Source organism: Sebastes fasciatus, chromosome 20, assembly GCF_043250625.1.
Source record: "Sebastes fasciatus isolate fSebFas1 chromosome 20, fSebFas1.pri, whole genome shotgun sequence".
In the NCBI taxonomy this organism is placed as follows: Eukaryota; Metazoa; Chordata; class Actinopteri; order Perciformes; family Sebastidae; genus Sebastes; species Sebastes fasciatus.
This window is the reverse complement of record NC_133814.1, coordinates 3,850,421-3,877,043: the sequence shown is the minus strand read 5'-3', so window position 1 is coordinate 3,877,043 and position 26,623 is coordinate 3,850,421. Positions and strand designations below refer to the sequence as shown.

The 26,623-nt window shown below is 41.5% G+C and overlaps 2 protein-coding genes across 5 annotated transcripts in view; both read left to right on the top strand.

Annotated features, from left to right (window-relative positions):
• Positions 1-821: 821 nt before the first annotated feature.
• Positions 822-4,987, top strand: LOC141758611 (PI-PLC X domain-containing protein 1-like). The gene is made up of 7 exons (XM_074620194.1): positions 822-984; positions 1,083-1,190; positions 1,594-1,718; positions 1,798-1,929; positions 2,691-2,858; positions 3,855-4,044; positions 4,221-4,987. The coding sequence occupies exons 1-7, from the start codon at positions 897-899 to the stop codon at positions 4,460-4,462; spliced, it is 1,053 nt and encodes a 350-aa protein (XP_074476295.1). The 5' UTR covers positions 822-896; the 3' UTR covers positions 4,463-4,987.
• A 163-nt stretch (positions 4,988-5,150) lies between these two features.
• spata20 (spermatogenesis associated 20) overlaps positions 5,151-26,623 on the top strand; it is a 64,871-nt gene continuing 43,398 nt past the window's right edge. Inside the window, exons 1-12 of one of the 4 annotated variants that reach the window (XM_074619170.1) lie at positions 5,151-5,426; positions 7,136-7,243; positions 7,330-7,394; positions 7,551-7,705; positions 8,513-8,656; positions 10,217-10,418; positions 10,641-10,771; positions 11,965-12,069; positions 13,385-13,459; positions 17,204-17,416; positions 17,729-17,921; positions 19,873-20,041. In XM_074619170.1, the coding sequence (XP_074475271.1) occupies positions 5,236-5,426; positions 7,136-7,243; positions 7,330-7,394; positions 7,551-7,705; positions 8,513-8,656; positions 10,217-10,418; positions 10,641-10,771; positions 11,965-12,069; positions 13,385-13,459; positions 17,204-17,416; positions 17,729-17,921; positions 19,873-20,041 (1,751 nt within the window). In that variant the 5' untranslated portion in view covers positions 5,151-5,235. Of the gene's footprint in view, positions 5,457-7,135; positions 7,244-7,329; positions 7,395-7,550; positions 7,706-8,512; positions 8,657-10,216; positions 10,419-10,640; positions 10,772-11,964; positions 12,070-13,384; positions 13,460-17,203; positions 17,417-17,728; positions 17,922-19,872; positions 20,042-26,623 lie in introns of all 4 variants that reach the window. The other 3 variants (XM_074619171.1, XM_074619174.1, XM_074619173.1) reach the window with 3 other exon arrangements.

Genomic DNA, 26,623 nt, shown 5'->3' with positions numbered 1-26,623 from the left:
ATGTCATTTGTAAGGGCTGAATTTATTATTTCTTCTTTCAAAACTTACATAGTCTCTGAGAAAGTTCATTCTTGAATTTTGGGAACAGTATGTGCAACAACATAACTTGAGGTCAAAGGTGCACACTAGCTTCCGGAGCTTTCAGTCTCATCTCATGGCCTTAAGAGGTATGGTAGGTAGGTCTTTTGTTTTATTTTGGTTCCTTCTGGGCTTCAGTTACCTTCGAAAACGCACATTTAGGAAAAGCTGTGGGCTGAAAGGCTTGTAGCTTTTATTTAAACAGATTTATTTGCATTATTAAAACCCTAACGGTCTGTTAGACCGCCTATAATTATCTATAATTAAATAGACTAAATTACAATGTAATTTATTATTTAATATTCTAAAAGAGGAATTATAAAAATAATCTACAAATGAAATATGAATCCATCAATTTCCCATTAAAATATCAAATAATAAATTACTTTGTAATTTAGTCTATTTATTTGTAGATCAATAATGTAATTTGTAAACAAATTTATTCATGCCCATTGTTATTGTACAATTAGTTATTAATTAATGAAATGCTTTATTACTATTTCCATTACACTTGTGGTCCTCCATAGTCTGTGGTGACATCTCTGGGAATTGAGATCCAAAAACACACCTGCAGTTACCATTTATCACCATAGAGGCCACCAAAGACAACAAAACAGAGATCTTTAAGTGCCAAGTGATGGTATGAGGAAGCTGCACAAGAACTCCATATCAGCCTCAGAATCCTTTCTATTTTTAGATTTCCTCATACAATGGTACAAAAACCTGTACGACAACAGCAGACACACACTTTTCTTTCTTACCTCTGTGCTGTTAACGTAGTAACGTGAATGCTGCAGCCTCCCAATGAGCAGTAATTCATGAAAATATCTGTTCTTTGTATACTTCTGCTCTTTCAAATTTCAGGTAATAAAGGACGCAAGGAAGGCTGGGAATCACCTTGGCAGAGTAAGTTGTATTATTATATTATATTATTTGTATTATTATATTATATTATAAGCTACAAACTACTGTATTGAGGGTTGACTTTGAGTTGTTTTATGCAGAATTTAAGATGAAAATAGGCAAAAGAGAAGTCACAAGCTACAGTGACTGGATGTCGCAACTACCACCTGAACTCCACGACATTCATCTCTATAATCTGGCCATACCAGGTATGAAGCTGCTTACATTGTTACTGCATTCAACTAATACACAGCTCTTTTCCCAGCAATAACAAATGCCGCTGTCATGCAGAAAACATATATTTCCATAACATATTTTAATGAGCTATTACAAAAAGTTATATCATATACGTATATAATATCTGCCCAAAACAAATAAATATATATATATATATATACAGTATGTATTCTAAAAAGGGAAAAAAAAAATATCGAGATATATGGTTTCCCTGGACAGCAACAATTCATTTTTAATAAAACAGTGACATTGCTGACACCTTTTTGTGTGTGTGTGTGTGTGTGCGCACGTGCGTGCGCGTGCGTGTGTGTGTGTGTGTGTGTGTGTGTGTTTGCGTGCCTGTGTTTGTGCGTGCACATGTTTGATATCTCCTAGGTAGCCACAACTCAATGAGCTATGACTTGGACATCAACTCGGCTATAATAGAACCCGAGAGAGTGAAATTTTTGAGCAAGATTTATCTTGTGCGTATAATTGTGCGCAACTGGGCGATCACTCAGGTAAATTGTGTTTAAAAGCCGACTGTATTTGTGCATATGAGAGAGGGAGTGTTTGTGTGACTGTTATGATGTGATGCAGGTGGAGAGCATCACCAAGCAGCTGGATGCAGGAGTTCGCTACATTGACCTGAGGATCGCTCGCAAGCCGCATGACACCGACCCCACTAGGCTTTATTTTTATCATGGGCTGTACACACGGACTGATGTGGAGGTAAAGATTGGAAACGTCATGCATAACCAACACATCCTCTTGTCATTATGTATACATCGGTAAATAGTATTTAGGAGGAAATCAACCTTTGAGGATCATTAGTCACCAGTGGTGTGATAGGCTTCCAGTATTATTAAACTCTTTACTTTTATACCAATGATTATATAAATGAAATAAAAAAATGACAGAAGATATAATTGTAGCCGAATAAATAAAGCATGTGCCTTTTAAATAACTTTAGAGAGACTTTAGTTTTGGTGTCTGAAGGGGGAACTCATGTCCTCAGCCCGTTTGAAATCCTGGCTGCGGCCCTGAACATTGTAATGTTACATCAGTCAGTAAGAAGATTTCATCATCCCTCTCAAGTTTAGTCAAAAGTGGACTTGTGACCAGTGCTCTGGGGTAATAAAAGTACTTTGATATGTTAAAAACAGAGGATGGAAGTGCTGCTTGGTTCTGGTGCTCTTTAGTAAGGCAGGTAAAAGTACAAGAAATAGAATCCAGGAAGTCTTGCTGGATAAATTGTCCAGCAAGACTTCCTGGATTGTGTTTCCTGTATACTTTGGTATGTTACTTTGTGTTTTGTGATACAGGAAAAAAAAATCCAAATGATCCACCAAAGTGAAAAAAGTTTTTTTCTTTCAAATAAGATCAAATTAAATTGTGCTTGTATATCAAAGAAAACAGTGGACAATAGAGAATATATCTTTATTTAATGCCAACCGTATTAAGACCTGTATCATTCTGCCCCTCCGTGACAGACCGCTCTCAAGGTCATAAATGACTGGGCAGAGAGGCACCCCAAAGAGATCCTCATCCTGGCTTTATCCCACTTCAAAGGGTTTGACGAAAAGATTGAAGAGCAGCTCCACAGCCATCTTATCAGCTTCATCATGACCTTGTTTGGAGCCAAACTCTTCTATAAAACGGTAAAGTATACTGGATGTTAACATAAAGATCAGTTAGTCAAACATGTCTCATCATTAAAGGGATAGTTTGGATTTTTTGAAGTGGGGTTGTATGAGTTACATAGTCAGTATATTACCTACAGTAAATGACAGTCGGCACACCCCCAGTTTGGAGAAACAGACAGGAGTACCCGCACAGAAGCAAAGCCATGTACTGTTGTGGACGGGGCCGGCAGCAAAACTTATTTTAGCCACCTAAAAGAAAGGCTCACCTGAAAAAAAACTATATCAGTATAAGTGTACACTATATTTTCACGCTTTACCTTGCCGTCAGACAGCCATTTCCAATGGGGAAAAGAAGCCGTTATACTCTCTTCAAAGCCACCAGACTCCCTTGACTCCTTTGTCATTTGACCTCACATAAGACGGGAGCTGATGGTCTACTGCTACCTCTATCAGTTGGTCAGTTTGTGTTATTGTGTGACTTTAGTGTTTTAAAGGGTTAGTTTGGATTCATCAATGTCACACAATAACACAAACTGACTAACCGATTGAGGCAGTGGTAGACCAGCAACTCCCGTGTTCTGCAAGGTAAAATTACTGTTTTTGTCAATGGAGTCCGGTGACTTTAAAGAGAGCATACATGGACAAAATGCCTTCAGTTCCCCATCAGAAAGGGTTGTATAATGGCAAAGTAAAGTGGTGAAAAAATTCTAAATATCACGTACACTTAATTTATATCGATTTTTTAAGGTGGCTAAAATCCGTTTTGCTGCCGGCCCCGTCCACAGCAGTACATTGCTTTGCTTCCATGCGGTAGTCCTGACTCCTGGTACTGGGGGCGTGCCGACCGTCATCCACTGTAGGTAATACACTGACTATGGATAAGTACCTCATACAACCCCACTTCAAGAGATCCAAACTATCCCTTTAAAGTAGGCCTACCTACTGTAAGCTATTATAGCGTTAAAAGCTTATACCTCTTCCAAAATTAAATCTTTCAATGTATCACAACAGGAGCACCCTACCTTGAGGAGATGCTGGGACAAAGGCAGAAACGTCATAGTTTCATACGAGTATCCGGCACTGGCAGATCTGCACATTGAGATATGGAGTAAAATACCTTATATCTATGGCAATAGTATGGACACCAGAAAAGTTGGATCAGCACTCCGTCACGTTTTGGAAACGCACAGGCCGACTTATTGTGAGTTTTCTCTGGTTTTGCGGCTCAATATGTTGTTAGTGTTGGCTTCGGTTTCTAGCTACTTTGGTGATTAGGGCTGATAATGCCTCCTACCGTGTGAAGTGCCATTTTTAAAAATTGATATTCTGTTCCATGAAGTGATTGCTGAGCTCTCATTTGCCCTCAATGACCTGCAGGTCTCTACGTGTGTGGCCTGAACCTGACACTGCCAGAGGATGCCAGGATACTCAAGTACATCCTTCGCTTGTTTGACAACTTTCCCAACGTAATACACAGAGGTCTGCCGAGGCTGGTTCGGTGGGTCAAAGAGCAAGCTGGCAGAACACCTATGAACATTGTGGCCTCAGACTTGGCGACTCGTGACGACTTTATACAAACGGTTGTCAAGCTCAATTCTCCAGAATGGGTGAAAGCATAGTGGAGACGCATCTCATTTCATTCTTTTATTTTTTATTTTATATAAACTGGGAATAAAAGTTAGGAAACTTGTGTTTGGTCGATTATTTCTCTGTTGTTACAATGCTAATTGGCATTGTATTTTACATCGTTGGAAAGCCTGTTTCCAATCGCCAGTGGCGATCCCATATCTCCACAATGTGGGACCTAACTTCCTCCTCCAAGAGAACAACTATGTAAAATACAATGCCAATTAGCATTGTAACAACAGAGAAATAATCCACCAAACACAAGTTTCCGAGCTTTTATCCTTTTACCGTCACAGATCCTTTTATCCTTTATTAGACTGATCCTTCTGTTGTTCTTGTTCAGTCTGTTTATTTATTAGTTAGTCTAGTTTACATCAGTAATCATTTTGGGTCCTGTTTTATATATATTTTTAGCTTATTGTTGTTCTTGTTGTGTGTCACTATGTTTTATCTATTTTTTTATGTACAAGCTGCTCCAAACCAATAATGCCCCTTAAGGGATTAATAAAGTTGTTTGAATTGAATGAATTTATGTTTTTTTTAAACAATTTTCTTTCCACTTGTTTCCCTTTACAACACATTATTACTTCATAAAACATTGATGTATTATATTATTTAAAAACCTAACACAACCTGTGATTGTTGTGAGTGTCGCTATAACTTGCTGGCCACTCGTGGTACTGCAATAACATGTTCACCTCCTGCCTGGAACTTTTGGTTAGTCTGAGGCAACTAAGTCAAGCTAGCTAGTAACTCTAGGCAACACATGATTAGGATGCTAAGACTAGCATTGCGTCGCACGGCGTCCACAAATAGCCACATTGAGCCAGCACGTCTTTTAACTGCAGCTTGTTTGGGAGCGGACAGTCCACCGCAGAGCTCCGGGGGTCACATCAGGTGTTTCAGACTAATAACTCCTCACCCACCAAGCGACAGGTCCCCGCTCCACCACCTCAGGTAAACCCACGAGGGCTAATATGGTTGCTGGTAGTTGCTGTTGGACGCATTACGCCAAACTCCGATAGAAAATGATGCAATTTAATATTCCCCTTACATTAATTACTGCTGGGAGACATGCAGCTGTGAGAAAAGACATGTAACGAGCGTCCAATGCTTCGTATTTTAATTCGGGGTAACTACATAAGCCACCAAGCAGCATTTATTTATAATAATGTATCAGCTTTTCTTATGTGGTTTTCATGGTAACGTTGATAACACCACAAGCGAGCGCACTCTGCTAACGGTAAAGTCTAAGCTAGCCTTTGGTTTACATGTAATAAATGTTATGAATACGTGTCCGTGTGTCATAGCTATTAATGCCGAATTTTAAAACATGGTGTAATTTATCGGAGACTGTGATCAGTCGTGTTTTCCGGAGCATTAGCACACGCCTGGAAACAAAGTTTCATTAAATTGGGGAATATTCAAATGGGATTCGCCATGACTTTCCGTTTTGATAGCTACAGTCAAGGCCTATAGTAGGAGGATGGGACACGCGTCTTGTTGTGTGGTGTGTATCGCATGCGCAGTGTAACTCAAGCTGCGGTCCTGTGCGATTGGCTCAATTTCGACGAGTGCAGACCAGATTTTACTGCGCATGCGCTATATCCCCGGAGATATGATGCGTGACCCAGCCTCCTTCTATAGGCCTTGGCTACAGTGCTTCTTGACAGCTAGTGCAGCTGTAGAATGGAGCCAGGTCCTTCAGTATCAGCTAGCTGGCAGTGTGATAACACTTCATGCTGGTTAAAAAAAAACAATGGCAGAATAGCTAATGTAGTAAAGTTAGCCGTTAGCTTGGCTCCTCACTGTCAAAACACTTAACAGCTATACTTGGTTAACATTGCATTGGCAAAATGACAGTTGGACTTGTCATAGCAGGACAAGCAGGAAAAGCACAGGTGCACCAGGTGCACCAGGTGCACTAGTAACACTAGTAACACTAGTAACACTGGTTAGTGATGGCCAAAACATTCCATTTCATTGTCCCGTTAAGGAAACATGTAAAAGCCCACAGGGAAGGGCAGTGCAATCATTTTCTTGTGTATAGCTCTCAATGTCATTCACAAAAAACAAGGCTATGATATTGTTTCATTCAGGCAGAGGTATTAAAGGAGACATAAGCTCATTTTCAGGTTCATACTTGTATTTGGGGTTTCTACTAGAACATGTTTTCATGCTTTAATGTTCAAAAAACACATTATTTTTGTCATAATGTCTGTCTGAATTAGGTATGCACCGATATCACTTTTTAGTACTGCTCTGTGCCCAAAGACCCTCGTTAACAGCTAGCTGGAGGGTGTGAGCGACACACGGCAGGCTGGGGAGTCCCGCATATGAGGCGGTGCGCCGCAACCGTCTCTAGGTCGGCTTGGAAAGGCTCGGGGTTTTGTGCATTTCTCCGTCAATTGAGCGTTTTGATACTTTCACAGTATTTATATAGCACCTAGACTTGCCTCCTAATAAAAAAGACATGGAAATCTCACTTTCTACCATATGGGACCTTAAAAGCACCAAGATAAATAATTAAAATATTCTGCTGTTGTCTCCTACTATCTGGAGTACACACAAAATAAACCTTTTATAAGATGTCTGATTTTTGCAGATTTCTCTACATTCTTGCCATTAAACATGGACTAAAACTGTAAATATGTTTGTCTGTCCAGCTCATCTGTCTTTATGAGCATGGCGTCCACCCCTCACAGACACACCAACAGGTTAGCCGAGGAGAGGTCGCCCTACCTGCTGCAACATGCACACAACCCTGTGGACTGGTGAGTGCCTTTGAACTACAGACAGACACATGTTTCTTTAAAGCTAATGTAATGTCATGTATAAACTAATGTCGTGTTTGTTTCAGGTATCCGTGGGGACAAGATGCTTTTGACAAAGCAAAGAAGGAAGACAAACCGATCTTTTTATCAGGCAAGAAGCCACTTAAACACCTGGCTTTAACCTGCATTCCATTTTGGGGCCACTTCACTCTGAATTTATGTTTCAGTGTGAGAAAAGATAAATGATGTGATTGTACTAGAAATGACACATTTGTTTTCTGTAATTCTCTTTCTCTCTGACCATTAGTGGGCTACTCAACATGCCATTGGTGCCATGTCATGGAGAGGGAGTCTTTCGAAGATGAGGAAATCGGCAAAGTCCTTAGTGACAACTTTGTCTGCATCAAAGTAGACCGAGAAGAGAGACCTGATGTGGACAAGGTCTACATGACCTTTGTGCAGGTGTGTGTAGTTACATTTAGGTTTACTCACATAACGTTATATTTTTTACTCAGCTGATAGTATTCTCTCTTAGAGATATCACAAGAACCGATACTAACAATTTAAGGCCAAAATTCTGAAACCGTGACGGTACTCGTTTTCTATAGTACCAAAGGTACCGTCAGGTCTCGAGACTAACGTCCTGTCGTCACGGCGACGATAGAAAATGTGTTTGGGACCCAGTAAACTCACTGTTGACGCGTCCAGGGGACGCACTCTATTTTTTCCCCAGATAATGCTACAGTAGGAACAACATATCCTTGTTGAAATGGGCAGGACAAGAGCTAGTTAGTGTTAGCTGTTAGCTCTGTGCAGGACTGTGCTGCTTACCGGCTGCGAACAGCTAACGTTAACTAGCTCCCGACCTGCCAACTTCAACACAGGAGGTGCCATTGATTTACATTATGATGCGTTCAGGCTTTATTCAGTAAGCATTGGGCAAAGGTAAATTCTAACGTTATCATGTTGTGTTCGAATGTAATCTTGTAAAATGGAGTTTTTAGTGAGAAACTAGATGTTTTCACACACAATATAAAATAGATAATAGAGAGGGAATTATGACCTGTTTAACAAAAACCAATATGCAAGCGGTAATAACGGAGTGTATGTTGAAGTACATGGGAGTTATTGTTTTACTTTTATTTTTTACCGTGGTATCGAATCGGTATCAAGAATTGTGGAATTTCACTGGTATTGGTATCGACTACTACATTTCTGGTATCGTGACATCCCTACTCTGTCATGACCTTTTGTTGCTAATGTCTACAGGCAACGAGTGGAGGTGGAGGTTGGCCCATGAATGTGTGGTTGACCCCTGAGCTACGACCTTTCATTGGGGGCACCTACTACCCTCCTATAGACCATGGAAGAAGACCTGGGCTCAAAACAGTTCTCACCAGAATCATGGAGCAGGTAATGATGTTTTGTGCTTTTATTTACCTCCTGTGTGGTTCATTTAAACAATACATTACATGAGATATAATTGCTATCTGTGGCTAGGCGTGTCGCAATTATTACATAATCGCCTGACCCGCGATCATTTTTGCATAATCGTTGGATTGCACAATCAAGGAGATTTAAAGCCAATGTTAAGAAAAAAAGTGTCTACCTGAGCACAAGGTCCCAATGTCAGGATATAAACATAGAAAAAGAGTTTGGCTGTCTAGAGCTTACTGCTGTTGGGCGTGTTGTTCTGTTTCAGCTCATATGAGACCATATTTGTTGCTTTCTGAAGCAAGATGATGACAGAGAGGTGCAGATGAAGAGTCTTTTGATTTAAGTCTCCTCTACGGGTGCAACAGTGTGTTTGACAGCTCTGGGGAAAGTTATGCTGGACTTGTCGCTTCTATCCAGCTTTTCTATTTAGATAATTCACATAAACATGTTTGGATGGAAATGTGGTGTTTATAAGAGCAGCATGGGTCCTTTTAGGAATAGCTCAGTATGAGAGTAGCTAGTGTGTGCGTAGCGAGAGAGAGAGTGATGGTGGATGCGCTCAGAGCAGACAGGTGTTGGCAGTCTGAGCAGAGAAAAAATTAGCAGTGAAGTTGTCAAAGTGCTAGTAAATGTACAGCGGAAGTTTCAGTTTGTCTCTAAATAAACACTGCAGCTCCTCAAGAGCCAAGTAAAGTTCCTGTGTCTTTCTACTTAACTACTGGGTAAAGTGAAAGGGGGTTAGCCACACAAAATGAGCGTCAACTTCAGCCCTGGAAAAGAACCAAAGTCTACTCTGTGCCTCCCGGCCGGGATGTGCAGCAAGGAGAGAGGTGAAACATTGTTTCAGCAATCTATTTGAAGATTAATAGACACTCCTTTGCCAATGATTGCATAAATTCAATGAGACACAACAGCCTTGCTGGGTGGCATAAAATGAACAAAAAAAAGCCAATTCAATCATTAAAGAGGACCTATTATGCTCTATTTCTGGTGCAAACTTGTATTTTGGGTTTCGAACAGAACATGTCTACATGCTTTAATGTTCAAAAAATGCTTTATTTTTCCCATACTGGCAGCACCTCTTTTCACACACACACGCACAAACACACACACAGACAGAAAAAAAAGCCAAGTCTGCTCTGGTTGGTCAGCTGGCCCACTGTTGTGATTGGTCAACCAAGCCAAACTCTTCGGACTCTGTTCCAGCTCCGCTCTAACTTACTTTGTTTGAGGGAGTGCCAAACTAACCGCGAGGTGTTATGCAAATATGCAAATGTGTTACTTGGTGACATCACTAGGTTACAGAAGAAAAGGTGGGACTTCAAGTGAGGCGTTTCAGGAGGTTCGGGAGCAGTGTTTCTGTGGGGGAGAGTAACTTTGATGAGGACTTTGCAGACCTTTTACATACACAAAAAACTATATAACACACTAAAGGAAAGCGAAAAAGCACAAAAACATAATAGGTCCTCTTAAATTTGACAAGATAGGGCTTCACAACTCCCTACATATGACAAGTATGACTTATGATCCTCTTAGTGGAAGAATAACCGTCCTGCTTTGGAGTCCAGCGGAGAGAGGATCCTAGAAGCGCTAAAGAAAGGCACGGCCGTCGCTGCGAACCCAGGAGCGAGTCCTCCACTGGCCCCAGATGTCGCTAAACGCTGCTTCCAGCAGTTGGCGCATTCCTACGAGGAGGAGTATGGCGGCTTTAGAGACTCTCCAAAGTTCCCCACACCAGGTAGACTCAGCAAGAACCACAGTGGACATGTTTCAGGCTCCTGGGCCTGTTGAATACTCTTCATCTGACTCTCTCTCTCTCTCTCTCTCTCTCTCTCTCTCTCTCTCTCTCTCTCTCTCTCTCTCTCTCTCTCTCTCTCTCTCTCTCTCTCTCTCTCTCTCTCTCTCTCTCTCTCTCTCTATTTATCTATCTCTCTATCTCTTTCTCTCCTTCCCTCCATAGTGAATCTGATGTTCCTCATGTCTTACTGGTCTGTGAACCGCTCCACCTCAGAAGGGGTCGAGGCTCTTCAGATGGCCTTGCACACACTCCGCATGATGGCGCAGGGAGGCATCCACGACCACGTGGCTCAGGTACATCTTTGAATTGAAAAGCAATCTGAAGACATCATTTTGGGCTCTTCGAAGTTACAATGGGCATTTTCCACAGCTTTATTAATCACGTAATAAAGACAATTGACCCTTCCTATGTCCCGCCCCTTCAATCTGTGCTCCAATTAGAGTTGAGCAAGCTTGGAACCCAGTAGAAGCTCGGTCAACTTTCCCCTTTCCTGGTTGGTTATACTTAGATATGCTACGTCTGTACAAAGGTGACATTACTATCTATGTAAGTCACATTACATTGGTGTCACACTCTTCACGGACATATTACATTGTATATAGTCACAGTTACTAGGAGGAACTTTCATTTTGTGTTGATTTTGGTGGTTCTTGTGGACAAAAGCAGGAGTGTTTCCAGGCACCAGACTCCCTTTAGAAAACCTCTCATTTTACTGCCGCAGCAGGGTCTGACAGTCCGCCCCGCGCCGTCCTGGTTCTGGTTCTCCCCTGCCTCTCTTCCCTCCAGCAGGCCCAGCAATACGGCCTGGGCCTCCAGCAGCGTGGTGTCTGTGTTAGCTCCCAGCGGGGACCGGCGGAGCAGCGAGGCGAAGCTCTGCTCCTTGCAGGAGGAGGTGTCCGCTGCTGCCGGGCACTGATTTCGTCTGATTTCATTCCTTCGTTTAATTATTGTATTCATGCCGCCCCAAAGTAACTTTTGTTGTTATTTATTTTGACGTACATGAAGTTTAGCATCCCAATGGGAGAAGTTACCTGAGTAAAGTTCATCATCATGAATATATCCTTTCATCGCATACTGTAGTCCTTGCTGTCGGCCTCTTGAAGCCATATTGCCTGATGCCCATGAACTATCTAATAATAGGACACACTGTGGCACTCGGCTAACCAGCGTCCCAACCAAGCAACAGTAACTAAGGGGGAGGGGACTTACGATCGGTCAATTGTCATCATATTAAGCTATAATGAAAATAATTGTTATTTGCAGCCCTGGGTTGTTTATGAGCACTCACAAACACATAGATGTGCAATATGTCTCTTTCTATGAATGTAAACATGTTTTGTGTTCTATTTTTTCAGTTCAGGTCAGATATGCTTTGCAAGTTGCATGTCAGGACAGAAGCTTATGTTGCCAGAGATATAGTTATTTTAAACTGAATATTAGTGTCAGAAAGTCTATACTGTATCTCTCTTTATGTTTTTTTCCGCAGGGTTTTCATCGCTACTCTACAGATTCCTCCTGGCATGTTCCCCACTTTGAAAAGATGTTGTATGACCAGGCTCAGCTGGCAGTAGCCTACATAACTGCCTCTCAGGTGTGTGAGTGTGTGTGAGTGTCTCTGTATCTGTGTCTCTGTGTGTGTCCTTCCTTGTGTACATGACGGGGTAAATATCCCTCCATAATTCTGTCTCTCTTATCCAAGTCATTTATTACCATGTAACGAAAATCATCATTGTGAGACTTGGCAAACATTTATTTTGCTTCAGAGTAAATAATAACAGTGAAGGTGCTAATACACTCATTTGTAAGGCTTATTGTTGTCAGTTTATACCAATTTGAATTTACAAATCAAGGCTGTCAATGTTTTAACGCCACTAATTTCTTTAACATATTTACGCAACTTGTGACTTTTAAGTTGTAGCGGGCTCAGTTTTAAAGCTAGAGTGAAGATACTGGCATCATATGAAACTAAAAAAACCTAAGGAATCCATTGGTACCAATCATGTCACACTAGCTTGTTGCGAAGGAGGCTAAATAACGCTCCAAACTCGCACTAAATTTTGCCGAGGAAAAACTGGCATAGCCATTTTCAAAGGGGTCCCTTGACCTCTGACCTCAAGATATGTGAATGAAAATGGGTCCTATGGGTACCCACGAGTCTCCCCTTTACAGACATGCCCACTTTATGATAATCACATGCAGTTTGGGGCATGTCATAGTCAAGTCAGCACACTGACACACTGACAGCTGTTGTTGCCTAGTTGGGCTGAAGTTTGCCATGCTATGATTTGAGCATATTTTTTATGCTAAATGCAGTACCTGTGAGGGTTTCTGGACAATTTTTGTCATTGTTTTGTGTTGTTAATTAATTTCCATTAATAAGTATATACATACATTTGGATGAAGCAAGCATATTTGCCCACTCCTATGTTGATGAGAGTATTAAATACTTACAAATCTCATTTTGAGGTACATTTTCAACAGATACAAAATGTGTGATTAATCGTGATTAACTATGGACAATCATGCGCTTAATCGTGTTTAAAAATTTGAATCGATCGACAGCCCTAATTCAAACACACTTCCACTGCACTGGACAGTTTTGAATTAAGATGCAGGAATAAGAGCTGAGATCTGAATGCCATAGTTTTTAAGTTTTCTCATGAGTGCATGCTGGCCTGGCCTCTTTTTCAGAGTGGACAGAGACAGAAACAAAACATTAATTGGGACACAAACATGCAGACAAACTCAACTATAGACACACATACTGTGCACACATACATGCTTGTGTTTAATGAGGCTACCTCATTTGCATTGGATTCTGCAGTTAATACACATATAAATTACCTGATGTTATCTTTTCATGACTCTAAGCAGGTGTGTGCTATGTATTTTTTTTGCTTTTCCAGGTATCAGGGGAGAAGCTCTTTGCAGATGTGGCGAAGGACATACTGCTCTATGTCTCCAGAGACCTGAGTGACAAGGTGAGTCAGCTACTGTCTTCTGTTTGTGTATATGTGTGCATGTTTTTCAGGCTTCCCACGGATCCTTAAAAAGTTTTAAACGAATAGTGTATAGCATTTAGGGGGATCTATTGGCAGAAATGGAATATAATATTAATAATTATACCCCTGCGACAACATAGTCGGGGGTATATAGCGCTCCTCGTGTCTGTCCGTCCGTCCGTCCGTCCGTCCGTCCGTCCGTCCGTCCGTCCGTCTGTTCGCGTGTCACGCTTAAGTCTCCGGAGCAGAACTCGGAAACTATTTAACTTAGGAACTTCAAATTTGGTATGATGGTTGACAGTGTGGTGTAGTTGTGCCTTTTGGGGGTTAGAAGTCCAGGGTGCCCAACATTTATTTTTAAATATTAGCACCAGAAAGGACAAACCAAACACTGGCTCTGCATAGTGGCATTCAAATTTTCGGCCACCGTAGTTCCCCTACATGCTTGGCACATAGGAGAGGTTTCAGTTGGTTGCAATCTGCAACCTCACCACCAAATACTGCCAAATCCTATACACTGCACCTTTAAAAAGGCATTGAATCTAAAAATAAGGTCTTAATTGGTATTAAAATGTCTTAAATCAATCATTCAAAAGTCCTAACCATGCTAAGACATTTCTGACATTTGCGATTTGAAATCTCAAAGTAATTGGCAACATCTATTTTATAAAATATTTTACAGAACACCTCTTGCGTTAACGTCACGCAGATCTAGGGGGCGCAGGATTACGTGACAGAGTTGGTGCTGCAGTGCCAAGTAGTGAGTGCGCACCATTGATGTTAAAAATGCCCGTTTTAATTCATTTATTCAACAAAGGGTAATATATTGAACAACGCGTGATAGCATAATAATCATTTCATACAGACTACAGTACTGTGAGAAGCATAAATTAAGTGGAAATTTACATTTTCGCTGCTCTAGTCATCTCCCCTCTCAAGCTGCATTCGGGACTGGAGTTTCCCCTCCGGGCGCACGGTGCGCACCTCACAAACTCACACAAATCTCACAGGAAAAAATGGTGGAGGTCTCTGGCTTGGTGGGGAATGAAAGAGGGGGAACTGAGGATGACACGCATATAAATGTTATGCACGATCTGGAAGTATTTATTCAAGGATCGGTGGAAAAATGTCATCTGGACGGAACATCGTTAGTGTACAGAATCTATAGTGTACCTTAGTTGGGCTACGAAAGAGCAGCGGAGAAGAGACGTCAGGTCCTTTTAAAAGGACTGACAGCAGTGCCAGGAGAACATCAGCTATGATTTCATGTGTAGGGAGGTCACAGCATTGTAGCGTTGGTTTAATGACAGCCAGTTACTTTTACTATTTTCTGTACAGTTTAAAATGTAAGGCAGTTTATGGAACGGAGTGCAGAGCAGCATTAGACTACAAATAGTTTAAGTACGGTTATCTGAGTAGAACAAAACAAATCTTGTGACAGTGGAAGTACTGATATACCTCAGAGCTTTTCAGATTGTTCATCGATTCACCGTCAACGGAGTCAATAAGGTAGCTAAATATGCTAGTGTAGGTTATCTGAGGACACTTCTTCAGGTCATCCTCCCATCCCTCCGTAGTAGAAGGCAGAGCTATGATCACATTATCCCGTTTGAGCTGTAATAGGTGGTGTTCACACATGTTTTACTAGATTTTTTAATACAATCGCTCTAGGAGAGATTATTAGCGTAGCGTTACCATGGAAAACAATTCAGTGACACGACGCGCAGGAAGTTACGGACATAATTCACGCAAGGCATCATGGGGGCTAGGAATAAGGTGGATACAAATGTATGTATATATTTATTGTTGGAAATTAATTAACAACACAAAACAATGACAAATATTGTCCAGAAACCCTCACAGGTACTGCATTTAGCATAAAAAAAATATGCTCAAATCATAACATGTCAAACTGCAGCCCAACAGGCAACAACAGCTGTCAGGGTGTCAGTGTGCTGACTTGACTATGACTTGCCCCAAACTGCATGTGATTATCATAAAGTGGGCATGTCTGTAAAGGGGAGACTCGTGGGTACCCATAGAACCCATTTACATTCACATATCTTGAGGTCAGAGGTCAAGGGGACCCCTTTGAAAATGGCCATGCCAGTTTTTCCTCGCCAAAATTTTGCGTAAGTTTGGTGCGTTATTTAGCCTCCTTCGCGACAAGCTAGTATGACATAGATTCCTCAGGTTTTTCTCATTGCATATGATAGTATCTTCACTCTAGCTTTAAAACTGGGTTAAAGAAATTAGTGGCGTTTAAACGAATTAGTGCTGACGCGTTTTTAACTTTGACAGCCCTAGGGACTACAGATTGGACAAAGGGATGTTAGCGATTGTAAAAGAAAATTGTAAAAAAGCAACCCTGGTTTTTGTGTTATTGGTTTTATGGAGATCAGATGTCCTGTTTTTTAGCATCAAAAACATATAAAATGGAAGTTAGGATAAGGTTAGGAATCCTAACTTAGAATACAAGTTAAAGTTAGTGTTAATGTAGTGTTTTGCATGTTGGCAAAGGCAAATCATTAAAACTAGAGCAATAGAAACTGTGGCTTGCATCTGTATCTGCTGCTGACGAAGCATGAACATTAACTGTAAAATCTACCAGGAGATAGTGTGTGTGTGTCTGTGTGTGCGCACATGTGTGTGTGTTCGTACACCCTCGAGGGGCAAGGGGTGGTACCCCCGCTGACAAATAGCCTTTTAAACCCCTTGCTCTCCTCTGAGGGTCAAAACCTTTATTTCCTTTTGATTAATGAGTCGACACCAGCGAACGGGGCACACAATTAAAACCACACTCGTTGTAATCATTATACTCCCCAAGATTTATTATGTAATTATACGCTAATGAATTAACGTCGCAAAGGTAATTTACTCTAGACTGTATGTTTCTTTTCGTGCTACAGTGGCTGGGATTTTCTCGTCCAGTTCTCATCATGATTGTAAAAAATAGTGCTCACAGGACAGCAGACCCTAAGAGAGGGCTAATATGACACATTGTACAATCCGGTTCTTTAAAGGTATTGATTTATTGATTCATTGATTCCTTTGACGATCATGTATGCCCTGAGAGAGGGCTTCAATGAGTGTGTGTAGTTCTCAGACCTTTCAAAGGTGTTAATTGATTAATTTATTAGTGTCAGATTTCTTATTTCAGATCTTAACTTAAGATTTTGATAATTTCTTGTGAGCTATTCAGTCCAGTAGTGATTTGAAGACTAGTCAAATTGACCTGTGGTTGTTTTCTTTTTCATGTATTTCATTTTAACGTATCACCCCTGAAAATCTTGTTTTCGCTGACCTCCAGTGGCTCAATCTTATTTTTCACCTTCCTGCTGTGATGTAGAAGTGTACTCCGGTGTGTCCGTACTCCGGTGTGTCCGTACACCGCGGCATCACCGTTGGGGGCTGTGATTAGACCAACAGTAACGCTGGGTGTGGTGAAACAGACTTGAAACTTTCTACCAAAGAGGGCAGTAAAACCCTGCTTTTCACACTGGTGTTAATTCACTCTTTGCAGTTTCACAGCCATGTTCTCAGATAATTAGCCTTCATCTTATATGAACCATGTGACTGCACAGAATGTCTGCTGTGAAATCCGCTGTATATACCTTACATAACTCACGAGTCCTATATTTCTCTCAAGTCAACCTTGCCATTAAACTGCAGCTTTCCTTCTCATTCCACCTCCTCCATCCCTGTCTGCTCTCTCTGAAACAGTCCGGAGGCTTCTACAGTGCCGAGGATGCAGACTCCGTCCCGCCATCAGGGGGACCAGAAAAGCGCGAGGGGGCTTTCTGCGTCTGGACGGCCTCAGAGGTTCGGGAGCTGTTGCCAGATGTGGTTGAGGGAGCCACCGGAGCCGCCACACAGGCAGACGTCTTCATGCACCACTACGGGGTGAAGGAGCAAGGCAATGTTGATCTAGAACAGGTCAGTTTTATTTTTATTATGTCATGTAGCTATAGCAACCCTTGCTTGGATTACAGTTACAGATGTAATGACTGAAGTTACATTCAGAAAATTCAGTGAAACTAGACTCTGATATAGTGTTTATATGATGTCTACATGGAAAAAAACTCAATTAAATATAATAAGTAACGCACAATGCTTAATCGCTTACTATCTTTTATTCAGACAGCATGTTGAGCTGGTCCATTAAGGCATTAACATGACAGCTGTTGCAGTCAGTACAAGTTCATTTCTGCGCACACCCTCTTATCCCCCTGTGCTGTTTGCTGCCAGGACCCCCACGGGGAGCTGCAGGGCCAGAATGTGCTGATCGTGCGTTATTCAATGGAGCTAACGGCTGCTCGCTTTGGCATCAGTGTCGAAAAAGTCAACGAGCTCCTGGCCTCCGCAAGGGCCAAAATGGCCAAAGTGAGGGAGAGTCGGCCACGCCCACATCTGGACACCAAGATGTTGGCCTCCTGGAATGGTAAATGTAGATTTGCGTTTTTTCACATTAACCTCAGTGAAATTACAGTTGAGTTTGACCAAAGCACACTTGGTGATTGTTGGAAAGAGTAACGACGACGGTTTAGGTGAGTTTTACTTTGTTTCAGTCCAGTTTGAATTAAGTGTTTTACGATGCTCCGCTACGTACAGCTGACCTCAACATCCAGTTGTTTCCATTTTTTAATAGCTTATATTCAGAGAGTTAATGCTATTTGTGTGTAATTATTCTGCATATTTAAACAACGAAAAACTGATGTGAAGAATTGTTAAAATACATTTTACATTTGACACATATAGAAAAGGTCAGCGTCGGTGTAATACTATACAATTACCAGACTAATCAACCAAACAACGTTACTTGACGTAGATTGTGCATGGGCACGGTAATCTACATATTTAGTAGGATAAATAGGTAAAATATATACAATACTTGCGGCCTAATCAGGTCTGTAGTTTTTAAATGAGGTCAATTAAGAGTCGTTTTTTGTTTTCGGTTGCTTCTCTTGTACTTTGATGTTTTATACTAAGGTGAGGATGGCTATACAGTATTACAAGCAGCCTGGTTGTTGCAATCCCCACCTCACGTGTGCCCTTATCTAATCCAAGCAACAGTAACTGCACAGCACAATATGGAGCGTGCCAGTCAGTGTCATCATAAATGTAAACAAGCGTTTGTTTTATACACATGTTTAATAATTATTTTGCGACCTTGCCTGAACCCGAGCGGTCGCGATACTTTAATAAATGAAGGTTGATCGCTGCCATGTCCCTTCAGTCGTCCCCCGTCCAATACAGTGGCCGGATACTACTTATCCAGACATCTCTACATATCTGATTGAATCCCGTTAGGCTGAGTGTTGTCTGTAAATAACCAATGTGTTAACAGCCAACTGTTTGATCTATAGGCTGAGATTTAGTTGGAGTCTGATGCTGCTATAATGTTAATGTATGACTGTATTACGGCAGCAGCCTCCCACTCAAGCTAACGTTAGCTAGCCATGCTAGTCACTGTCACAAGCATCATTTAGCCATTTACCACACTGACAGTGAATATTCACGTATCGTATGAGCCTCAGATGTCAGTGTGAAAGCCTCGGTTAACCCGCCTCAATATTAATAGCCTGCTAATGTTGCTTATCTTTTTAGATGACAGATAATTGTTAGACTTTTTTTTTTATCCCACACAACCAGACCACAATACATCGGTTCATTGATAGTGGTCCAGTTCAGGTGCTCGTACCTTGTGCTTTTTTTCCACAGAGTAGTCAAACAAGACATTTTGTCCTTTGACAGGTGACAGATTTATACACACTTATGATTTATACACACATTTATGTTTTTCAGCAGTATGAAGATGTGTGTAGATTATTATAGAGGCGCTAGTTGTCACTTTCTATTAGTGTGATGCCAATTTGGACACTCCTCAACGTTGTTTGTCCAGCCCCATTGTCTCAGTTGTGATTAATTACAAGAACACAAAGCACACCACACACACAAACGCACACATGCACCCACAAATTTCTTCTCCCAGGGCTGACGTCTCAAGACAGAGTGTGTTAGTGAGGTAATGAGGCTCTGCGATCCCGAGAACTTTCCAATTAGACGCGAGGCTCTCCTTCTCCTCTCTAATGAAGAAACCCCTCCGTTAATCACCTGTCCTCCGCTGCAACACTTTGAAGACCGGGCTGTGCACTCGCCAGGCTTTGATACGCTACATGAAAGAGGAGTGGAGGGAAAGAGGGAGGAATGGATATAGAGAAGAGCGAAGGAATGAGACAGAACAAGGAAAGTTCGAAGAGTGGGGAAAGTAACTAAGCTGGGACTGTGGTGGTACCTCAGCGGATAGAGGACATGATGTTTTAAGCTGAGTAAAAGTCATTTTATAACTAATTATCCCACCATCATCATCACTACTACTTCTCCCTCTTCAGGTCTGATGCTGTCGGCCTACGCCGGCGTCGGAGCTGTGCTGGGGGACAAGGCCTTGCTGGAGAGGGCGGTGCAGGCTGCCAACTTCCTCAAGGAGCACCTGTGGGATGCTGAACGACAGACCATCCTCCGATCCTGTTACCGTGGAGACGACATGGAGGTGCAACAGATGTAAGAGATTGATTTGTTCTCGCATGACTACAGTGTGCTTGCACCGCATATAGAGAAGATAAAGACAGTGAGATTGAAACTTGTGATTAGAATTGTCACCTGTATACATTATCTAGTAATCTAGCAGTGAACTGTAGTTGAATAGTCATAGTCACAGACCCTTGAGGTTCCTTATCAACAGATTTGGAACAAGCGCTTTGACATCTATCACAGGGAAAGGACCACATGTACTCACTTTGTTTACGATGTTTTTGTCCTCAAATCTTAATACTCTGTCAACAAAACCTGCTCGCTGGCAGGTTCTCTTTAACAAACCCCGACTTTCTCTCTGTATCCTCTCTCTTACAGAGCCAGACACGCTTTTTTATTTCTCCATTCATTCAGTCCGTATCAAAGCGTGTATCGAAGGTTTACTTTATGTCAGAATCAAAGTCATGGTTGGATATTAGTTTGTTCCAAAATAACCCATCACCAAATCCAAATAGATGTCTAAAATGTACTGTATTTTAACCTTTAAATCGCTAAACACATTATTACTGGATCAGATTGTGAACTTACAATCATGTCTCTATGCCTGTGATCAATATATTTTTGAAATCTTCTCCTATATATTTAAATTTTCAGTTCCCGGGCCCTGTGTTTTGTCCCTGTGAGATTATGCTGAACTAATGCATTTATTTATATATTACAATGAATTACTGGGACAACACTCTTAACTTTATTGTGATAAGCCGGGTTTCCCCCAAGAAGTTCCTGGTTATTTTAGTCCCGGGACTACTTTTCAAGGAACTATAAGGTTCTTTCAGCCCACTGTTGTCTACATTTCCACCGCAGTCTAAAGACCTGCAAAGGTTAGGCAAATTAGTTTGCTGACGTATGAAAAATCAACATGACGAGGGCTGTTGGTGGTCGCAGCAGTAAACACTCTGCTGCCTGCAGTTCAGTGTGTCCGCCTGTTTCATCTAAAAAAATAACTTTACGTTTTGTCTGACTGCGATGACATTTACTGCTGCAGGATTTAATGAATGAATGCAGAGGAAGAAAATCAAACTAAGAGCGTCTGTCTCTACAGTAAATCATCCCACCCTGAAAGTTCCTGTACTTTCAGAAAGCACTACCCCCGACCAGGGCCTTTTTTGGGGTGTAAAATTTCCCTGGAATTTAATTTAGACCCTGGTCCCTGCGGTTGAAACGCAACGAGTTCCTCAAAAGTTTCCTAGTTCCAGGGGAAAGTTACTGCGGTCCAAAAGAGGCTTTGTTGACACTTTTCCCTGCTCTGACTCAGGTTATTTTTTTGAAGAATAAGAATAAGAAAAATGTGCACAGTCTGCATATACATGCATTAATATCTCTATGTCCACTGGATGAAAATGGAGGCCCTGCCATTTATTTACCTGTTGCCATGGTGAATCCTAGTATCAGAGCTCCATTGATGATGGCTTTTTATGCTCAGGTTCAACCTACTCAGAGTTGATTGATCTGACTCTGATCAGCTGTTCTGGAACCCAAAACTCTGAGTTTCCCACCTCAGGATTAGTCAACTCAGAGTTCAGGCTTAGGCTCAGAGTTTGTTAAACCTGTTCTCTTTAACGGGGCCCTGGTCTTCATCAGTATGAGGAGCTGTCTATAAGACTCTCTGAAGTGCAAAAACGTTGTAATAAGTGTAATAAGTACTCTTAAACTCAAGCTCAAACACAAAAGTTATGTCCTTTCCCAGCAGTGAGACAGTAATGCCTTAATATACACATAACTCTGCCAAATAATGTGGCAAATTCTGTAAGGGAGAGTTTAACTTTTAGTACAGGAGCAGCAAGCCGTTGTACTGTGCTGGGATGACTGTTTATATGCAAACAGGAAACAAGGCTTTTGGTTTATATCAGGTTATGGCAGGAAATCAGAGAACATGTTCACCTGCACTGCAGTAACCTGGTTACCATAAAACTGCATTTATCTGCACAAGTCAGTAATTAGATTTCTCCTCTAGCCTCAATCATACAGTATATTTGAAACAAGACTGGCCATATTTTAAATGGATTATAGATGCCTGTTGAATGACATGTGATTTTTTTTTTGGACTGACAGCATAGTGAGAGTAGAGGCTCTGTAGTGGGAGAATATGCAGCTTCATGCTTGATTTTAAGTTTGACTTTTAGCCGAGGACAATAAGCGTACTGATCAACTATGAAGAATTATTTTGACTGATTTTAGTTTTGGTTGAACTAAACATGGCCAAGAAATCAGATTTCTTCAGCAGAAATTTAGCTGTATTAACAAAATAACTTTTAATCCCAAAACCCGACAAATAGGAAACAGAATTTCTCATTTACATGACATTTAAAGGGTGGGTCCAACTGCGATTTTTTTCTGGTTTTTTTTTCCAAATGGAAACACCCACTCACCCGTTAGCAAAAAGCAGTGACGTACCAAAGTAAGCTAATCAAAAAGGTCATGAATAATGCGAGCGCTAGCACTAGCTGAGTCAAAGTTACCTGTGCTAAGTTTGGAAATAACTGAAAGGGTTAGTTAGGATTCTGCGAGGTAGAATTACTGTTTTTTGTGAATGTAGTTTGGTGGGCTGTGGATTGGAGCAGCAGAAAAACATATTTTAGCCACCTAAAAAAATGACCCGACTAAAAAAATATCAATACCAGCTTTAGTGTACGCTATAATTACAATATTTGAACCGCTTTACCTCGCTGTCAAACAGCCCTTTCAGATGGGGAACTGGAGCCGTTATATCGCTGTCTTCAAAGCCACCAGCCTCCATTCACAAAAACAGTAATTTTACCTCGCAGAACATGGGAGTTGCTGTTCTACCCCTGCATCGATTGGTTAGTTTGTTTGTGTTCTTGTGCGACTTTTGTATTCATGGCGTCCACAGCAGTACATTGCTTTGCTTCCATGCCTGTACTCCTGTCTGCTTTTCCAAACTGGGAGCATGCTGACCGTCATCTAAGTTACTGTGACTTTAAGGATGTATATACTATATATGTAGCAGCGCATCATGCAGAAACCTATGTTAGGTCAGGTGGGATAATGTTTTTAGAAGGGCTTGGTAAAATAGCATTTTGACGCTCAAGCATGCGTACTTCGACTAAAATTTGAATGTTCGGATTTGAATACATAAGCTAGTTGTAGCATTCAGTCAGCGGATTAGACTGAGAATGTCCTCGAAGCATCGGGACATAAACACACAGTGCCTTGTTGATTGCACACCACCGCTCCAGGTGTCCCAGTTCTGTTAACCAAGCCCCGTGCCCCAGTTACTGTGAATGAGTGAGTGTGAAATGCCACCGAATCAGCAGAAAAAATATGCCAGGAGACCCACAACACGCATGATGAAATGCATACAATTTTAAACCAACACACATCATGAACAGGTACACACTTGTGCCTAAACACTCTGGCCTTGTTCCACGGCTTCTGTCTCATTCATAATTGTCCAATTCAGGATGGTGTCAGGATCGAGAATGCTTACCAAAGCCATTTTCTGTCTGGTTTGCTTTCCACACGTGGGTAAACCACTCTGTCATGCCAGGCACATGTGGACCGTGGACTACTTTACCAGGAGGAATGGTAGGGGATGAGACTAACTGGGTTAATAGGTTGTGGAGGTGTTGAGGAGCTGATGCCATAGATTTGCTGTGGCCCTTGCCTGGCACTGGATGATTGAGAGTCTTACTGCCGTCTTCAGGGACCAGAGGGAGGCTGAGACAGTGGCAAGGTCCCAGTGGGACACCAGTGATGTTGACTCATTCTTACTTGATTTGTCAACAGGTTTGGTCATACGCAGCCTGTTCTGCATTGGGTTTACCAGTGGTTATTTGTCAATGAGTTCTTTTTTTCTGCACATTCTTTGGTAATGAAATGTGAGTGCCTGCAGGTTGCGTATTTTGTTTTGTTCAGCAGTGGCGGCAACAAGCACCCTATTCAACTGTTATCACTTCATTAAAGCAGCATTTTAAAAATGTTATTTTTCTAAAAAAAAAAAAGATGTGCCTCTGTGTCCTCCGGTGCTCCTAACGACATCTGAAAGATTTCACCGAACGGAGGAAAACAACCAGTCAGAGCCGAGCTGGAGCCTTTGCAGTCTCTGAGCAGCTGTCAATCACTCGCGATCAAACGGTCAAACTAGGCAGCGCTGATCAAATATGAATCAATATTCTGTTACTATAATGACCATTTCTCTCCTCGAATGTTTTCAGAAACATCTTGTAGTGTACTGTTTATGAGAAAGTTTGGGACCCGGCAGCAGTGTTGAGATCAGTTGAGGAAATACCAAGCACCGCCCACCAGCCGGAGCAAAGCCAATAGGAACGCTCTCTCTGAAATGACCTGTGATTGGTCAAAGTCTCCCGTCACGGGCTAGATTTTCTAAAGACTGAAAACAGAGCCATGAGGAGCTGCAGAAATCGTGTTTTCTCTCAGAACACTTGAATTACAACATGCTGAAAGGTTATTATGGAATTTTTGCCAAATGATGCCAAAAACATTTGGCCTTTCTGCACCTTTTAAATGTGCGTTGTCAGTCGTTATAAGCCTCATAGATGTGGGTGTAGTAGGGTACTACTACACCTACTACGTTGGTAAAGTGAAAGCGAAACTTAAAAGCAACAAAGACGAACAAAGATGATATTGGATCGTTAATGATTGAATCGATATATCGATCCAGATTGATGTATCCTTACACCCCTAGGGGCTACTGCATGTTACAGTATGTTAACTACCCATCAAACAAACCTTTGTTTCTGCTTTCATGAGGCTGTATATACACCACATGACCAAAAGTATATGGACACCTGAGCAAAGTATGTGGTAATCTGATATACCTTTATGTGATCGTTGAACCTGTTATTTTTTTTCCAAAACCTATGAGCATTAATATGCTGTTATAACAGTCTTTGCTCCCATTTAGCCACAAGAGCATTAATCAGTTGATTTTTCAATTCTTCCACACCAAACTAGGAAAATCATTTTTTATGGGCCTGGCTTGTGGCTGTGCATGGGGGCATTGTCATGTTGAAACAGGAAAAGGCCTTCCCTAAACTAAAATAAATCATTACAACACCGATTCATGCTAAACAGCTCCAGACCAAAATTACTGACCGAAACACACATGCTTGGGGCAATGTAGTCTATCAATAAGCATAAGCAAGGAACACAATGGACATTTTTAAAAGACAATGATAAGTCCTACTTTCATATGATAGCAGTTTCACTTTTCACTCCAGCTTTAAAAGTGAGCCCGCTACAACCTCCGAAAGATCGATTGCATTAATGCAAATAATGCCACGAATTTATTTAATGCGTTATTGCGTTAACTTTGACAGCCCTAGTTATAATCAATTATATTAAATCAACTCTTCCTTTATTAACTCATTGTAATTAGATACGTTTTTTTCAGCTTCAAATCATTTCAGAACTTATAATCACAAGTTCAAATCTTGTTACTTCAAATGATAAACTGATCTCTGACTTAAAGGGACTCTATGTAAGAATCAGAAATTGCTTGTTAACAGCGACACCTGTGGCCGTTAAGTCAACGAATGCCAGCATGCTGTTGCTCGCACTTGTGCTCGCTCTACATAGACATGAACGAGCATCACTCAAAACAGTGAGGCGACACACGTCAGCTAAAAGCACAATATCACTCTATATTTCAGCTGCTTGGCAGTAATGTTAGCTGACCAGACGAAGGTCTCTCCATGAATCACTGCTGATCCTAGTGTTGGCTTTTCCTGCCTCAGCCTCCCGACCGCGGCCCGAGGGAACAGGGGAGACACCGGAGTTTTGGTCGGAGACGATAACGTTTCTCGCTGTCGAGCTCCGTTACTTCACAAGACACGGGAAACCTCTGTTGGTCTGGAGGAGCTGCAGCAGTTATTTCTGCACAAACGTCCACTAGATATTCTCAGAGCTAAACTAACTCTTCTGCAGTGTGTAGTGTGCGCGCATGCACGAGAGAGTGGAGCAAAAGAGCGAGTGAGAACCGGCGCAGTGTGTGAGTGAAGGCTCACGACCCTGGAGACCAAAGCTACGGTCTCCCCCGCGTCCTCCGATCGCTGCCAACACTGTTTAACAGACGGGCTTCACTAGATAGAAATTTGCGGTTTTGGTGCTTCCGTGTAGTTTGTGCTGGAGTCTGAGTTTGAACAGCGTAGCCACACGCGAGCGCGCATGGGACACCGACCCGCAATGATTTACACGTGTAAGAAGTTTAAAACATGTTTACATAAATTATATATTTTTTAATTTGGGCTTATTAAATAAGAATATGTTTGATCCTATAAACCCTCTCTCACTCTCTTGTGAATAACCACTGTAACAGATTTACCTGTTTCCACCATGTTCCTACCAAACAGCATGAATGTCAACTACAGTCTACTCAAACAGTCACAACCTTGGAATTAGACTGACAAAAATGGAAGATACACATGTATTAGAATTAGGAGAAAATAACTAAGAATATATTACAAAAGAAATGCAGAAGATCAATTGATCAAACTGAGGATGTAGCTGACAGGGTGCAGGTGCAGTAGAAGTCACAGGCGTGTGTAACCGCTGTGAAGAAGTAGGTGCAGT